Source organism: Scomber scombrus, chromosome 17 (assembly GCF_963691925.1).
Source record: "Scomber scombrus chromosome 17, fScoSco1.1, whole genome shotgun sequence".
Taxonomy (NCBI): domain Eukaryota; kingdom Metazoa; phylum Chordata; class Actinopteri; order Scombriformes; family Scombridae; genus Scomber; species Scomber scombrus.
In genome coordinates, this window is record NC_084986.1 from 7,193,798 (window position 1) to 7,208,868 (window position 15,071).

The 15,071-nt window shown below is 39.1% G+C and overlaps 1 protein-coding gene across 1 annotated transcript; it reads right to left on the reverse strand.

The window, feature by feature from the left end:
* Window positions 1–3,385: 3,385 nt before the first annotated feature.
* sccpdhb (saccharopine dehydrogenase b) lies at window positions 3,386–12,552 on the reverse strand. Its single transcript, XM_062437586.1, has 12 exons — window positions 12,326–12,552; window positions 11,324–11,436; window positions 11,152–11,232; window positions 10,829–10,958; window positions 9,725–9,774; window positions 8,528–8,658; window positions 7,744–7,861; window positions 5,981–6,100; window positions 5,486–5,542; window positions 4,986–5,097; window positions 4,243–4,324; window positions 3,386–4,095 (listed from the first exon to the last, which is right to left on the reverse strand). The coding sequence occupies exons 1-12, from the start codon at window positions 12,513–12,515 to the stop codon at window positions 3,996–3,998; spliced, it is 1,284 nt and encodes a 427-aa protein (XP_062293570.1). The 5' UTR covers window positions 12,516–12,552; the 3' UTR covers window positions 3,386–3,995.
* Between the last annotated feature and the right edge of the window lie 2,519 nt (window positions 12,553–15,071).

Genomic DNA, 15,071 nt, shown 5'->3' on the forward strand with positions numbered 1-15,071 from the left:
CTGGGAAACGTAGGAGGAGCACAAGGGTTCAAGAGGTTGTATATGGAGGTCAAGTGTATGTAGTGGAGAGGGTTAGAGATCAGAGAAAGAAGGCAAAACAATCTGCCAGTGCCTGCTTTTATATTAAAGGAGGGGCTGAGGAGGGAGAGAAGCGATGGAGAAAGCGGAGGAGGAGGGGAATCTTATGAAACGCTACAGTAAGTTGTGTTATGTGAAGAGAGAGAGAGATATATAGAGAGAGAGGGAGGGGGTGAACACAACGTCCCACTGGAGATGGGGAGGAAAAGAGGCCAAACAGAAACATAGCGAGACAGAAAACGAAACAGAAACACAATGAAAGATTCTCAGAGAGAGAACACAGAAAGTGGATAGTGTAATAATGTGTAAGATATTTGTCATTTTTCTTGCACTCTGAATCATATATTAAACCAGGTTGGAATAATATGTCAACCTTGTTTTACACCTCTGTCTTAGGGGTCTCTTTTCGCCACGCTAGCTGCACATCAGACCACCACTTTGGTCCAGACTGAACCATCATAATAACCACTGGATGGATTGACGTGAAATCTCTGAGCAGACATTGACCCCCAGATGACCCCCCCTGACTTTTCCTCTAGCGACAACTTAAGATTGACATTTGCAGTTTTCTGGTGAAATGTCTCAACCATAAACTGTATATAAAGATTGATATAATGAAGTATGACATCACCCACTGGTTTGAATTGGAGCCGGTTTGAAGCTGACGGTCGGCACCATCTTTTTTCATTTCCCTGTAAAATAAGGAGTTGTTGCCTTTAACGCTCTGGAAACACACATGGGAACACTTGGGCTAACACCAGCTTCTTAAGCTAAAGTGTGCATCGCAATCTAGTGACATTAAACTTAATGAAATATTGCCACAATTGCGACTCAATGCAACTTTTGGAGCCGGGAAAAGCAGCAAGTGAGCCAGCAGTCAATCACAGTTTTCAATCAACGCGCTCAAAGCAAGCATCAATGCCTGCAAAGTTCTATTAACAGAGCAGTGATTTCCAAAAAATTATCGCCAGAGCATTTATTAGAGGGCTTGAAATTAGAGATTGAGACAATAATGACCCCATAAGGAAAAAAATGATCTACTTTGTACTTCTAGATAGATAGTGTTTCTAGAGAGAAGTTGAAGCTTTTTGAATGGAAGTCAATTGGAGCATCTAGCAGCTGTCAGTGGCACCTTGATGTATTTCTGCATTGGCTTCAGCATCAAGTCACGGTAGAAGCTGCTTGATCTCAACAAGGATTGATTATCATGAAGTTTGGTACAGACATTCATGTCCCACTCAGGGAGAGTTGTTATGACTTTGGTGATCACATAACTTTCCATCTAGTACCATCATCATTTTCTCCCGTATTTTGGCCAAGATCCTGCAAATTCCTTAGCATTCATTATACCTGCTAAACATCAGCATGTACGCATTGTTACACTTAAGCAATTGATGCTTTTATACTGTTTTAGTTATGTCAAAAGTTTCCTCCCTGTACCATTTTGAAACAATTTTAGGAAAAGGTCATTAAGCCAAAAGCTTATGTTCAAAAAAAGTAAGAAAAATGTGCCTTTTGATCAGGATGTGAAGGTGCACTGTGGTTTAATCCTGTGGTCTAAACCCAGCCAACCATACTGAATAATTACACTGTAAACATTGTAACAATAAGCTTTGGCAATACTGTACCTAATGATGGTGTTGCCAGTAAAGCAAATGTGAATTTGAGAGTGCAGGCAGATCATTAGGGAGACACAGATCTAAAAGGAGGAGGAGGAGAAGGTGGAGAGGAGCTGGCTGAGGTGAGAGACATGACATGAATATCTACACAGCCACAATGGCGGACTGGAGACGTGCCGGGGCAGATGAGAGGGGTGGGGCTGCTCTCTGCTATGCACAGGGAAACCACTGCAATCTCTCTCCTTCTCTCTCATTCTTATACACCAACACAGGGCAAAAAACACCACCCTACCCACTCCTCCAGCAGCCTCTCATCACACTGTACTTACAAGCTATTTAACACAGAAACTACTCCATTGACATTTTCTGTCAGCGGAACCTGTGTGCGCTTTTTTTATTGCACACACTGAGCTGAAACCAGTTTTCTGTGTTTGTGTATTGCTGTTTAGTGAAAGGGGAGCTGTTTTATTGGAGTGGTGGTGACAGATGGGGTGTGGGGGGTGTGTGTGGGGGGGGGGGGGGGGGGGGCAGATGAGCCACAAAGAGGACTCACCATGACTCACAGCGAGGAGAAAGAGTACTAAAAGAGAGAGAGACAATAGCTGCCAGCTCTTTTTAACCTTGATATTTGATATTTACAGATCTGAGATGTCTGCTGCCTCATAATAACCTTCTTGTGATCGCGTCCCCATTTCCCCTGATTCTCACAGAGCCTCCACGGTCTTTTAATTAAGGCCACGCACTGTTTCTGCATCCTCAAAGGCATGAAATGACCTCTACTGTCATGTGCAGTGTAAATATTTGTCAGGGGTTAGTAGGTGGGGAAATACTGACACCTGGTGGCAGAAAAGGGTTTGGTACATGTGGGAGAAAGACTGCAGCCTCACTGGATGCAAAAGACAGGATATTTATTGTGTGTGTGTGTGTGTCTGTGTGTGTTCTTGTTTATAGGATTTTATAGATTTATGCTTTAGCTTAGGTGAGTGTCGATGTCTAATATGTTTAAAGATCAACCTTAATAACTGAAAACTGTATATAAATCAGAGGATGTACAGAGTGCATGCATTCTAAATTAATTTGATTAATTAAGCTCAATTCATTTAAAATACTGTCCGCCCCTCACTGACATGTTGAATCCATCATCTGTTAAGTAACCCAGTGGTTTCAAACCCCTGGGCTGTGGACTAATACCAGGCCACAAAACATATAGTATCGGGTCAGGAGGGAACTATATGATCAGGCAACGAAAATCTGAATGTAATTAATAAATATAATAAATTGACAGGGTATTTGTGCATTAATTACTTTAAACTTTATTGCTATCTGTATACAGCAAAATGCAGATTTTAAACTATGATTTCACTCATCAATAAGAGAAAGGATTACGCACTTATGAGATACTTTAGAGGAAGTTGAGATAAACGTGTCTCCATATATGTCTTATGATACTCCATAATATTCTGGAGCACTTTGGCGGTTGAGTGGTTACCACATACGCCGAGACTCGCAGTGACCTTTGCTGCATGTCATTCCTTTCTCTCTCTCCCTGTTTCTAGTCGGCCTCTGTGTCATCTACCACCAGACATTTCCATATGATCCAGTTTAAAAGAGGTTGGGATCTCCCTTACAGCCTATGTTATAAAATGATCGGTGATTTAAACTGAATTAAACCATAGGACACAAAACCATGAGTCTGAGCAGTACTTTATTACATGATTGATTGATATTCATGATTCAAATGTATAATAAAACAAATATACAGTAAAATATTTCCTGTAATATTATAATTATCATCATTTGTCAAGTTTTAAATATAAAGTTTAGTGTTTTTCTTCTTTTTTTGTACATTTAAGTACAAATCTACCTGCCATCTGTAATAAATAAACTTTACAACTTGGTGATATATTTTCATCTCTTCATTCAGAAAAACAGTAAAACAAGCAATGAAATTGTATTTTCATTTAACCAGATTAAAAACATGAGGTCTTGCTTTGCAGAGAGAAAGTAGAAAGAAAAAGTATCTTTGGTAAAGGCACAGCTGGACTCAGTGTGTGTACAGTGTTTTCTGAAGTGTCTTTGAGCAAGACAACAAACCTCTCTCTGTTTCAGAGTTACAGACGGTCAGATCACTCTGACCTCTAATAAATTACAACCTTCATATTTGTGTCCCAAAACAAAAAAAAAGTTTGATAATCACTGCATGACAGATAATTAAACATCTGTAGTGAATATCAGCACAGATAAAGTACACTGTGACTGTAAAGTGGCCTCACCTTCACAGGAGCCACTGTTAAAGAGCTACTGGTAGCTTCTCACTGAGAACTTGATGCTGTGATTTTGTAGGCGGTGGATGAGGCTGGTTTTATAGAAGGCAGCTCCTGGAGTGTACACCCCTCCCCTGAAAATGAAGATGAAGAGAAAAGGTGGGATAGTTGCTTTATGATGTCAAACATAAACTGTATATCAGAGAGAAAGACATAAATTCTTCCCATAGTGGGGGACATGGTAAAAGTAGCATGAGAGAAGGAAAAGAGACTAAACTGACCTCTTGGGGAGCGAGTGCTTTTCATTCAGCAGGGTTACTCCTGCTTGCACTATAGCAGACACTGTCGCTACATAACCAGGCTCTGTCAACAAGAACAAAGTAACATGAAGCTAAAAAGCTGCAGAAATATTGTTGACAGCACAAAATACTGTTTAAAAAGGTACATTTCAAAGTACTACTTACAGCAGGGGTGTCAAACTCATTTTAGTTGAAGGGCCACAAGTGGGCCGAACCAGTAAAACCATCACATAATAACCTACAAATAATGTATAATATCTTTACTATAACAAACCATTTACTCACTATGAAAAATTAGCAATTTCAACTGTATTATGTGTGTTTCTTTCAGATTATTTTGCACAATATCATGTTATATTTGACCCAAGACATAATATAAATATAGCATATAATTATTTAAATGTATTTTACTGAAAATGAAAATTACAAGAACTAATCATAACTACTTACACAACTATTTATAACATAACAATCTTGGTAAAACTATTAATTTTAACAAAAAGCCAAAACATTTGTAGCACTTATACAAAAGTATAACATTTTTTGTGCAATTTGGGCCAATTTAGTAAAAGACATTTGTCACACTTTGCAAAGTTATCCAGTGGACCCGAATTGGACCCCTTGGCAGGCCTGTTCTGGCCCACGGGCTGTATGATTGACACCCCTGACTTACAGTATGTAAACAACAGTATATGATGACACTAGCCTACTTGTGGTGCTCTTACCTGCTCCTATGACCTGGGTGCAGATCTTAGAGTTGGGTCGGCCCTGTGAGGGGTCCGTGCCCTCTGAGTAACCCTCTCCGAAAAATGTCATGCTGAAGCAGGTGTTTTCTATCTGAGAGGGGAGAGTGAGTGACGAGAGAGGAACTTAATGAGCGAGCAACTGACTGGGTGGGCCAATCAATGAGAATCAAACAGGCTTTCACAGCACGACATACTGAACAATACACAACACATCAATACATGTTTGATGGTCACCAGGGAATCGTTGTTACTATAAAGCATGCTGTGGTAGTAATTCAGTACAACCACTTCTTTTCACCACAACCGTTACATAAGCAATACTAGCTCAATCACGCTAAAGTATGTTCTTGCTTTAACTTGATTTCAAAGCCCCAAAAATACATGTAAAAAATGTAAATTAAATCCATTTTGCAAGCAGTTCAGGCAGCTTTAAACTCAACTCATTAATATATTAACAGTACTTAAATCAACTCATTTACCTGCTTTTCGGTTGGACCAGCCTTGCTGAACAAGCCAAAGGAGAAAAACCGTGGAAACTTTGGAAAAGAAAGAAAGAAACTGAATGTAATATAAGTCGCTTGTACACCACTTTACACATTTATATTCAATGTACTGACACCGTTTACACTCCATAACTCCTTTGCTTTTGCTTTTGAATTGCAGTGCAGATAAATGAAGTGTTTCAGCTGCATAATCCGTGCTTTGAAATATGTCTCTACTTGCAGGCATCAGAGTATCACAGTTGTTGCCACAGTCTGCTGCTGCATTTAACATGAGTAGCTGTGGGTAAGCTTTTCAGCACAACACCCACACCTAACTGTGACATTCATCCACATTCAGATGCTTGGAATGTGAAGTCAGCGTCTTAAAGATTTTTCCTGTCGCAAATCAACTCCACATCCAAGAGATTATCTGCTTTGGACAGAATATAAAAAAAAAAAAAAAAGAGGTTGTCTGAGGAGTGATGTAGTTACCGTAGTGAGGAGTTTCCTGCCGAAGCTGAATTTGACAAGAAACCCGAAGAGCAGTCCGCCACAGAAGAACTTCACTACAGAGAAGAGGCCGCCGACCCCGACGAAGGCACTGTACTGGATCTGTGGATGGAGGACAGGGAGGATGTGCAAGATTATAAAAAGGGAAATTAAAGGTGACAGAAAGGGAAAAGATAACAGGTGCAGGTGAGGGGAAGGAGGAGAGATGAAGAGAAAGTTGAGAGGAAAGAAGGGAGACACGCAGAAGAAGGGATAGGAGATCAAAGTGAAGTGATAAGAAAGAGAAAGGGAGGAGGGTTGTAGAAGTAAAAGGGGGTATGAGGAAGAAGGGGTGAGGAGGAGGAGGAGGAGGACGTAGAGGAAATACAGAATCAGATTAAGGCAGGAGGAAGGAGGAGAAAAAGGCAAACAGCCAGGAGGGAGGGAGGACCAGATGAGATGTCAAAGGGAGTAATGAGCAGCGGGGAGGAAAGTGATGAATCACCACAGATGACTCATCATATTTCCACTCCGCTGGTAGATGGTGGTCTAAACAACATAATGAGATAGTTTCATTAAGGCCTGCGTCTCTGGCTGTGATCAAAACAGTGACAGCTGCTGGAATGGCTGACCTAGTTACAGGTACAGGAGGGAGAAACAGGTTCTAGCTTTTTATAGCCAGGATACAGAAGCCTCCACATAGTAAAGATAAGGAGGACGATGTGTTCTAAATATTAAAACTCTTTGTGTCATTTAATGCAGCGTACCAAACCGCGTTCCTGAGGGACACGGATAGCGCAGAGATGTTATTGGTTCTTAATCTTTCTGGTCCCGAGGCACGCTCAGGCAAAGCAAGACATTTCAAAGCATGCCCGTTATTTACTGCTTGGAAGAGGGCATGCCAAATTATTGATTACATGGAAGCGTTGTCAAGTGTAGTTTAATACCCCAAGGGTTGGAAAGCACAATGAGCTGTTAGATGAGGAAAAAATTCACATTAGCTTGAAGGATGAGGTGATTATAACCTTCTTAAATGATTGCAAATATAGTTTGAAGAGCCTTCTTGACCAGTTCCCCCTTACAAAAGAGGTTTATAACCTCAATTGGATTTAAACCTCTTTTTTGCAATGTGCGCTTGAGCTGTATCAACATCACAGCCGACACTGATATAGGTAGGCCTGTCACGATAAATACTTTTGTTTGACGATATATTGTCTCAGAAATAATCGCAATAAACAATATTATCGTCATTTGAAGATCAGTTTAAACCACTGATATAATGATAATATAATAGCATAATCATGTAAGTGGGAAGGGGGTGGGATTGGAGGTTGGGGGCTACACTTCTGTAAAAACAGACTGCCATTATGGTCCAGGACAGAGTTATTTACCTTTAATTCCATATAAGCAGAACCATTCGATTTTGCAGTCTCCACTCAGGATGTGCACAGTGAGGAATGGAGGACACTACTCGCTAAGCCAATGTGACATGAATAGCCTCTTAGCTGCTAATGTGAAGTGTGGCAATATGGAGTTCAAAAAAATGATCAAAGTCATGTCCATGTATTATACTCTAAGTCGAATGAGTAATGAGTAAGAAAATGCATTCAACAAATCTGTGTGGATTCTTGTAAGAGTGTAACTGTGTTTCAAGAGAATCTACAAGGTAGCTTTAACTACACCACTATAATAAATAAGGGGACACATGGGGTCCTATTTTCATTACTTTCCGATCCCACCCCATATTCAAGTGCACGGGATCTTACTGGTGACTGGTGCTCCTCCTCGTAAAGGAAACGCTGGGTTCTCTTTACTACCGAGGGGTCAGAACCCATGAATGGGATGGCGTACTGCTCAATCTCCTTGCTGAAAGACACAAAACCCCTGGACACACACACACATTCACACAAATTACACACAAAGAGAGAGAAAAGTAGTCTAGAGTCACCGAATCTAACTCTGGGCTTGCAGCATCAGCACAGTAGTATTCAACACAAGCTCATTTCATCCATTGATAGTCCTCTAAATCCATCTCTCCATCCCTGCCAGGCTCCACGTTCCAATAAAATCTCATTACACAGGATGTAAGTCAGTCTGCCAGACAGTAATAGTCTGTAAATCGCAGCTATCTCACAGAAGCCTTTTTACCTCCAAATGTGCTGCGTTTTTAAATAATGGCTTACAGTTGTTTTATGGCCCAAAGACCTAAAAAGTCAAAAAACATTTTATCTTTATCATTTTTAAACATAACATCTGCACCACAAAATTTTTTGGTGGCGACTGCATTTGCTCAATCAGCACTACGTGATAAATGAAGGTATTATAATTGGAATAATGTTCCATTTTTCAATCTGGACTATTGAAGTGTAGGTCAAGTGTAAAAAACATATATCAGTTTCAGTTTCAGTGGGAAAATCCCTTTGAGTTGTGCACTGAGGGACACACCTTATCCCCTTTTCTGATTTATCTCTGCCAAGTCCCACATTCCAATAAAAATGTTATTTCTCAAAATAATGACATTTTGCCAGAGAGTAATTGCTCAGTTTTTACCTCTTTTTTACTTTGGCTCCCAGCACAGGCAGCGGTTTGTGGCCAAACTTCTTCCTCAGCTGGCGAAGGGATCCGCTGTCTGCGAAGCCGTACACAGCAGACTGCCAAGTTGCATCATGGCCAGACGACCCCTGCGAGGGTTGAGAGCACTTGTAATTCTGTCATGGTGCAGAAAACCAAATCTATCCAAACATCCCCTTTCATTTTCTCCTCTTCATTAAAACTTTAATGTGAATAGACAACCAATTCCTTCTGATTGACACATTCAAGTGACCTGAGCCTGTGAGGGACTGCTTTACTTACTCATGAGAAAATTACAACAGTAGTCAGTAAAGAAGTCATCAATTATGAAACACAAAACCAGCCAGAAGCATATTATGGTTATATATCAGCATATTAAGTTCCAAGGGAAATTAAAAATGGGTATACTATAACACCACAATCTCATAACAGGAGGACAGAACTGCTCTACTCACTGTATCTGCTCTTTTTCATACAGTACCAGTCTAACATTTGGACACGCTTTCTCATGCAAGGGAATGGGACTGGTACTGTATAAACTGTCACACAATTTCCCTAGAGCCTCTGTTAAATTACCTTTCTGTGTCACAGGCGTCTTGTTCTCTGTTTACCCCCTATGCTAATGCTATAACCCATTTATTCTTTGGTATGGTCCATTTCTACAACTGAATAGCCTACAATGATATAACTCAGTCAATTCCACCTTTTGAATAGTGCAGAATATGTAAATTCTCAAGTTGTCCTGCAGTAGCTTGTCCTTTTTCTACTTTTGGTGTGCATACATATAAAATAAGTAATTCCATAATGTATATAGTTGATTATTATGTATAGTGTTGCTGTATGTGAGCTTGTTTACCTCATGAGAGCTATTTCAAGTTCATCCTGGTCGTCACATCCCCTCGTGATTACCCTTGCTAATCAACTCATGCCCAAGTCTTGCAAACTGAATACTAAGAATGATGATAATAATTGTCTAGATGTAGGTAAAAAGTTAATTTATTATTTCTTGATCACTGGTGCTGTGACATTACAGTCACAGAGCCACATCCTTTACTGTGCCTTTAAAAAGATGCCGAAAACTTACAACAGAAAAATCGTCACTTTACTATTTAAAGGTGCCATGAAGTGACTACATTTTCCATCATGCAGTAGAGAAGCTGTAGTTGTTCAGATTACCTCAGACCCGCTGCTGATAACCAGGAAGCTCTCCACTGCTGTCAGTGTTCCTGAAATCAGAACAAATCACACACAGCTTTCAGTTAAAGGATGGTTTCACTTTTTTAAAATAACTTAAAATAAAATAAAGGTCTGGTGCCCACATGAACAGTACAATAAGTTATTATTTCCGTAATCATTCCTCCTGTTCATACTGACCATAAGAAGATACCGTCATAATGCAACGTAAGTGATTGAGACCAAAATCCACAGTCCTCCCTATGTGCAAAAATGTATTTTAAAAGTTGATCTGAAGCTAATATGAAGCTTAAGCCATCCAAATGAATCAAATCAACCAGATATCTTTCAACATTACAGTCTTTTTAATGCCAAAGTCCCTCTTTTTGTTACTATACTTCCACCACAGCTCAACAGGGAAACACTAAGAGGGAATTTGATGCTAAAAAGACTGTAAATGTGGCAGATATCCACTTCATATGACTAACTCAGACTGCTGAAGCCTCATATAAGCTTCACATCTACTTTTAAATAACTGTGTGGACAGGCTGTGGATTTTGGCATCCATCATTTACATTGAAAACACATTTGAAAGTGATCTTTAAATAGCCAATATGAACAGGAGGAATGATTACAGCGACGAAAACCTCTTTCAGTGTTCATATGGACACCTGACTGCTGTTTTAAGACAAACTGGAAAAACTGTGAACGTATCCTTTAAAATTCTAAGTATTCAAAACACAGTAAAATGCATTAGTCCAACTAAACAAAAGACAAAGCTATTTTACCACTATCAGTCTTTGTATTAACAGTAGTACAAAGCATATAACTTATTGTTTTCCATGGTAGGGTTTTGATATGAAAAATGTATTTTTTATGTGGAAATGTAGAAGAAAATAAACGAAATCCCTTGCAAACAAGATGACAATCCAAAATAAAAGCATTTAACATAAAATAAAACACAGCAGTGCCTGTTGAGTGTAGTGTTGTTGTTGACTCAAACAGCACATCCTGTTCAATGAGCAAACTATTTCCAGGCTTTTGATTCACAGACACAGATTCGAGTTCTTTTCACTACCAGATGAGCCCCCCCTTTTTTTAAACTACCTTTGAACTGCTTCTGTGTGTAGAGGATACCCAGGTCTGCCGGTATGGAGTCGAAGCCACAGCTGCCAATTACATACACTCCTCTCTCTGAGGCTTTGGCGTGGTACTCTAGCTGCATACGCTCTAGGAACTACAGAGAGCAGAAGAGACACATGCACAAAAAAACAGGATTCATTTGAATGTTCCCACACAGACGCATCATGCACAGTTGCAGATGCAAAATAGACGTTATCAGTCTATTTAAAGAGCTGTAATAAACACGCTGTGAGACACACAGGTACAAAAACAGTGTCAAAACAATTACACATTTAATGACACCCTACCTGAGGTTCCCCACAGATGTCCACATAGTGAGCCCCATTTTCTATACAAGCTTTGACCACTGGTTCACCGTAAAATCTGTACTGAGATAACAAAGACATCATGTTTACGACACAGTGTGACGTGTTACTCAAAGTGTTTTATCCTCTGATGACACCTGGATAAAATACTTACTGGTCCAACACAGTTGAGAATCACCTGGCCTTGTTGGCACATGACAGCCAGCGATTCTTCGATAGACACATCAGCGATTATTATCTCAACATCTGTCCTCAGCTCCGGCATAGCTGACAAAAAGAGAGAAAAAGTGATAATCAAGTACTGCACTGACGTACAATTTTGAGGTACTTTTCCTTGACTTGAGTATTTCCATGTGATGCTACTTTATATTTCTACTCCACTACATTTAGATAATTTGAAAAGCTTTTAAAATATAACACATTGCTAAAGATGAAAACATTGGTTTTATATAATAATCTATCAGTCAGAGGGACCAAACCACTACTTTTACTGTAAGACTTTAACTACATCTAGCTCATAATACTTATACTCAAATGTGTATGTTTATTGATTTGGGGTGGATGTGTGTGTACGTGTGTTTGTGTATTTATTAGTCTATTTTCTATTGTTTATATTAAGGCAAATTTCATTGTACTTGTGCAATGAAAATACATTTTATTCTATTCTGTTATGTACTTAACTGTAATACATTAACTACATGAAGCTCATAATACTTATACTTTTACTGTTAAACATTAACTACATCAAGCTCATAATACTTATACTTTTACTGTTATACTTTAACTACATCACTCATAATACTTATGTACATATACTGTTATACTTTAACTACATCACTCATAATACTTAAATAGGGTTTTTCATGCAGGACTTTTCATTGCTATATTAGTAGCTACAGTAACTTCAGTAAAGGATCTAAGTACTCCTTCCAGCACTGGTCAGCAATGTGCTTCCACCAACTAACATATAGTAGGTTTGGAGCAAGGTTCAGGATTATAGCTATAACATAAAACCAAAACCAGAACAAGTCAGACCAAGTCACACTGCTGCCTCTGTCAGTCAACTGGGTTCAGTATCCTGCAGCAGTCCACACATGCTGACAGCAGACAGTGTGGTGGTCACACTCAGCTACAGTAAACTCGGTCAAGCACATACACAGCTTCCCCGCGGCGCGTCTCAGCACTCCCTCCAGACGCTGTCTGCTCCTCCCGGCCACGGCCCATTGCAGGGAGCCGGGACTCTCTGCTGCACATCGGGCGACTTCCTCCACCACAAACTGCCCGGTGAACCCGGAGGCACCGAAAACAATAATGTGGTACGGTCTGGCAAAGGCTGCGTCCGTCATTGTTTGTGTTACACTTCAAGGTCCCTGGAGACTCTCCTGTGCGTGCAGGGTAACCATAGATTGGCGAAAGATCTCGCGAGATTGATCATTAAACCCAAACCAGGATCTTTCCCTAATAATAGCCGAGTGTTTTCTGTGCCCAAACATAACTAGACCCTAACTTACATTGTTTTTCACATTATGCAACATCATTATTTTGTACTATGACAAATAACTCGAGTTTCGCAGATTCAGGGTTACCATTCAGAGCATGATCCAGACACGATTCATTAGGCCGTAAACGGTCGTAAACAGATTTTTTCCCCCCTCCAATCTTTATTGAGATAACATTCAAATATATACAAACAGTGGAGACTATGATGATTTGATTTTATATACATACTCTCCCAATTAAGCAGTTTTATGTATTAATTTGTTACGTTTTGCATTATATTCTAACATTCAGATAGTTAATATTTCCCCTGTAATAACAGCGCAAAAAATTACATTATGCACACGCACACCAGTTTGTTAGATTTCAACATGTTTTAAGAAGAGAGTGTGTACATGCAGAAAACACACCTGTTTAATGAGAGGATTTAGTTCAGAGTTAATTTTTAAATAGGAACAAGACACATAAAAGATCTCAGATGTTTGATCTGATTTTTAGCTCTCCATTCAGAAGTTGATCTTATTGCTCTCTCTGATACACACAAACTTGAGGTTAACCTTCTCTGTTGACCCAGATAAACAATATGTCATCATTGTTGGCATACAGACACATGAAGCATTATTAAAATGCTAAAAGTTATATTTTTATTACATCAAATATTTGAAGTAAACTTATTATATTCCTTGTGCAGGAAGTGTGAGGCTTCATGTCATTTTGGGTGCAATCTGTATTTGTAGATATTTGTTAGTTCCACTTTAATGTGTACCTGCTCTGACAAACTTTCAGTCTTTTGGTGCCATCTTGTGACAAAATACACCACTGCACTTAAGAAACTGAGGATTTTTAAGTGTTTAATTTATTCAGAGAAAAACGGTATTTCTGTAATTTACACAACGAGTTCAGTGTGACAAAGATGCCTCCTCAATGTCTGTGGTAAGATAATTCAGTACAACTCAGAAATACTTTTTAATGCATGTTATCAGTGATGTACAAACTGGACTGCTAAATTTTATGTGTGGTTGCATCATTAAACATATGCTGTATGTGGACACTAGCATCACCAAGTTCAAACCCAAACAGTCCAGATTTAAATTTTGGGCATGAACAGTGCGAAGTGTCACAAGTAGAAGAGTTGAATGTTTGGATAACAGAATGTGTAGAATAAAAGTACAATTATTTTTATTTTTCTGTCCTTTAAAGCAGCTGTTGATCAGCCCAAACCTTAGAAACCTACTGTGAGACCGCAACCAGAGAGTCAAGGAAGGATCAGCCCCTACATTGGACTGCCAGCAGCTCTTATAGGTAACGGTTTATTAAAAAATTATGTGAATCATATGCTATGGCCTTTAAAATAACCAGATCTCAACCCAATGGAACACCTATGGGAGATTTTGGTCAAACATGTTAGACGGCACTCTCCACCACCATCACCAAAACACCAAATAAGGGAAGAATGGTGTTGGTCGCCCCTGTAGAGTTCAGAGACTGTAGAATCAACGCTGAAGTGTATTAAATTAAATTTGTCACCCGTGTGTATGTTGAATAAGATCCTCAGGTGGATCAGAGGTCCTGAATGCAGTGCGACTGCAGTGATATGTGGATGAATATTCTAGACTAAATATTGTTAATTCTGTGGTGTACAGTGACATCTTGTGGCAATGTTTAGGTATTACTCTATTTGAGCATGTGTGAAACTATTTCTTTAAACCAAATATGTTGATTATTCAAAGATATTGTATTTAAAGGTGCAACTGTTTTTAGCCACCCACTAAATTAACCACCAAAATGGTTTAAAAAAATTAAACACACAATGGCAAATGTTACTTTCAATTTTTTGTATTCCCTTGTGGACACAACAAGAAACATATAAAGGTGGGTTGCATAATGCAACACTTGTTGGTAAACAATATCCACAGAGACAATACAGAGGTAACATTCATCACTTTGCAAATATCTGGCGCTCAGAAAGAGAGATTTTTTAAAATGTGTTGAAATCAGTAAACAAAGCAATGGATAAATGGACATGCTGATCAAAATTTAATTGTCTCCATTCCATAAAATGTCATGTTTACAGGTGTAATCTCTGTTGTGCTACCTGTGCCAGTCAGGAAACATAGACTGTTGGTCCATAAAGCTCTGCTATTGGACTAAATGATACAAACACAGCATAACCCATGTACAGTTGACATTAAACCTCCAATGCAGATTTTTAAAAAAGCCTCAAGATTTTGTTTATAAGCCAATAAAACATTTAAAGCTAGGTGTAAATAAAGACGTGACGACTCAGTAGAGATAAGTTCTATTCACAGTAATAATTTGCTCCATCTTTAACCAGCTGCTGATGTATTTTTTCAATGTGATTCAGTTTCCTATGCAGACACAATCCAAAAAAATATCATGGTGAG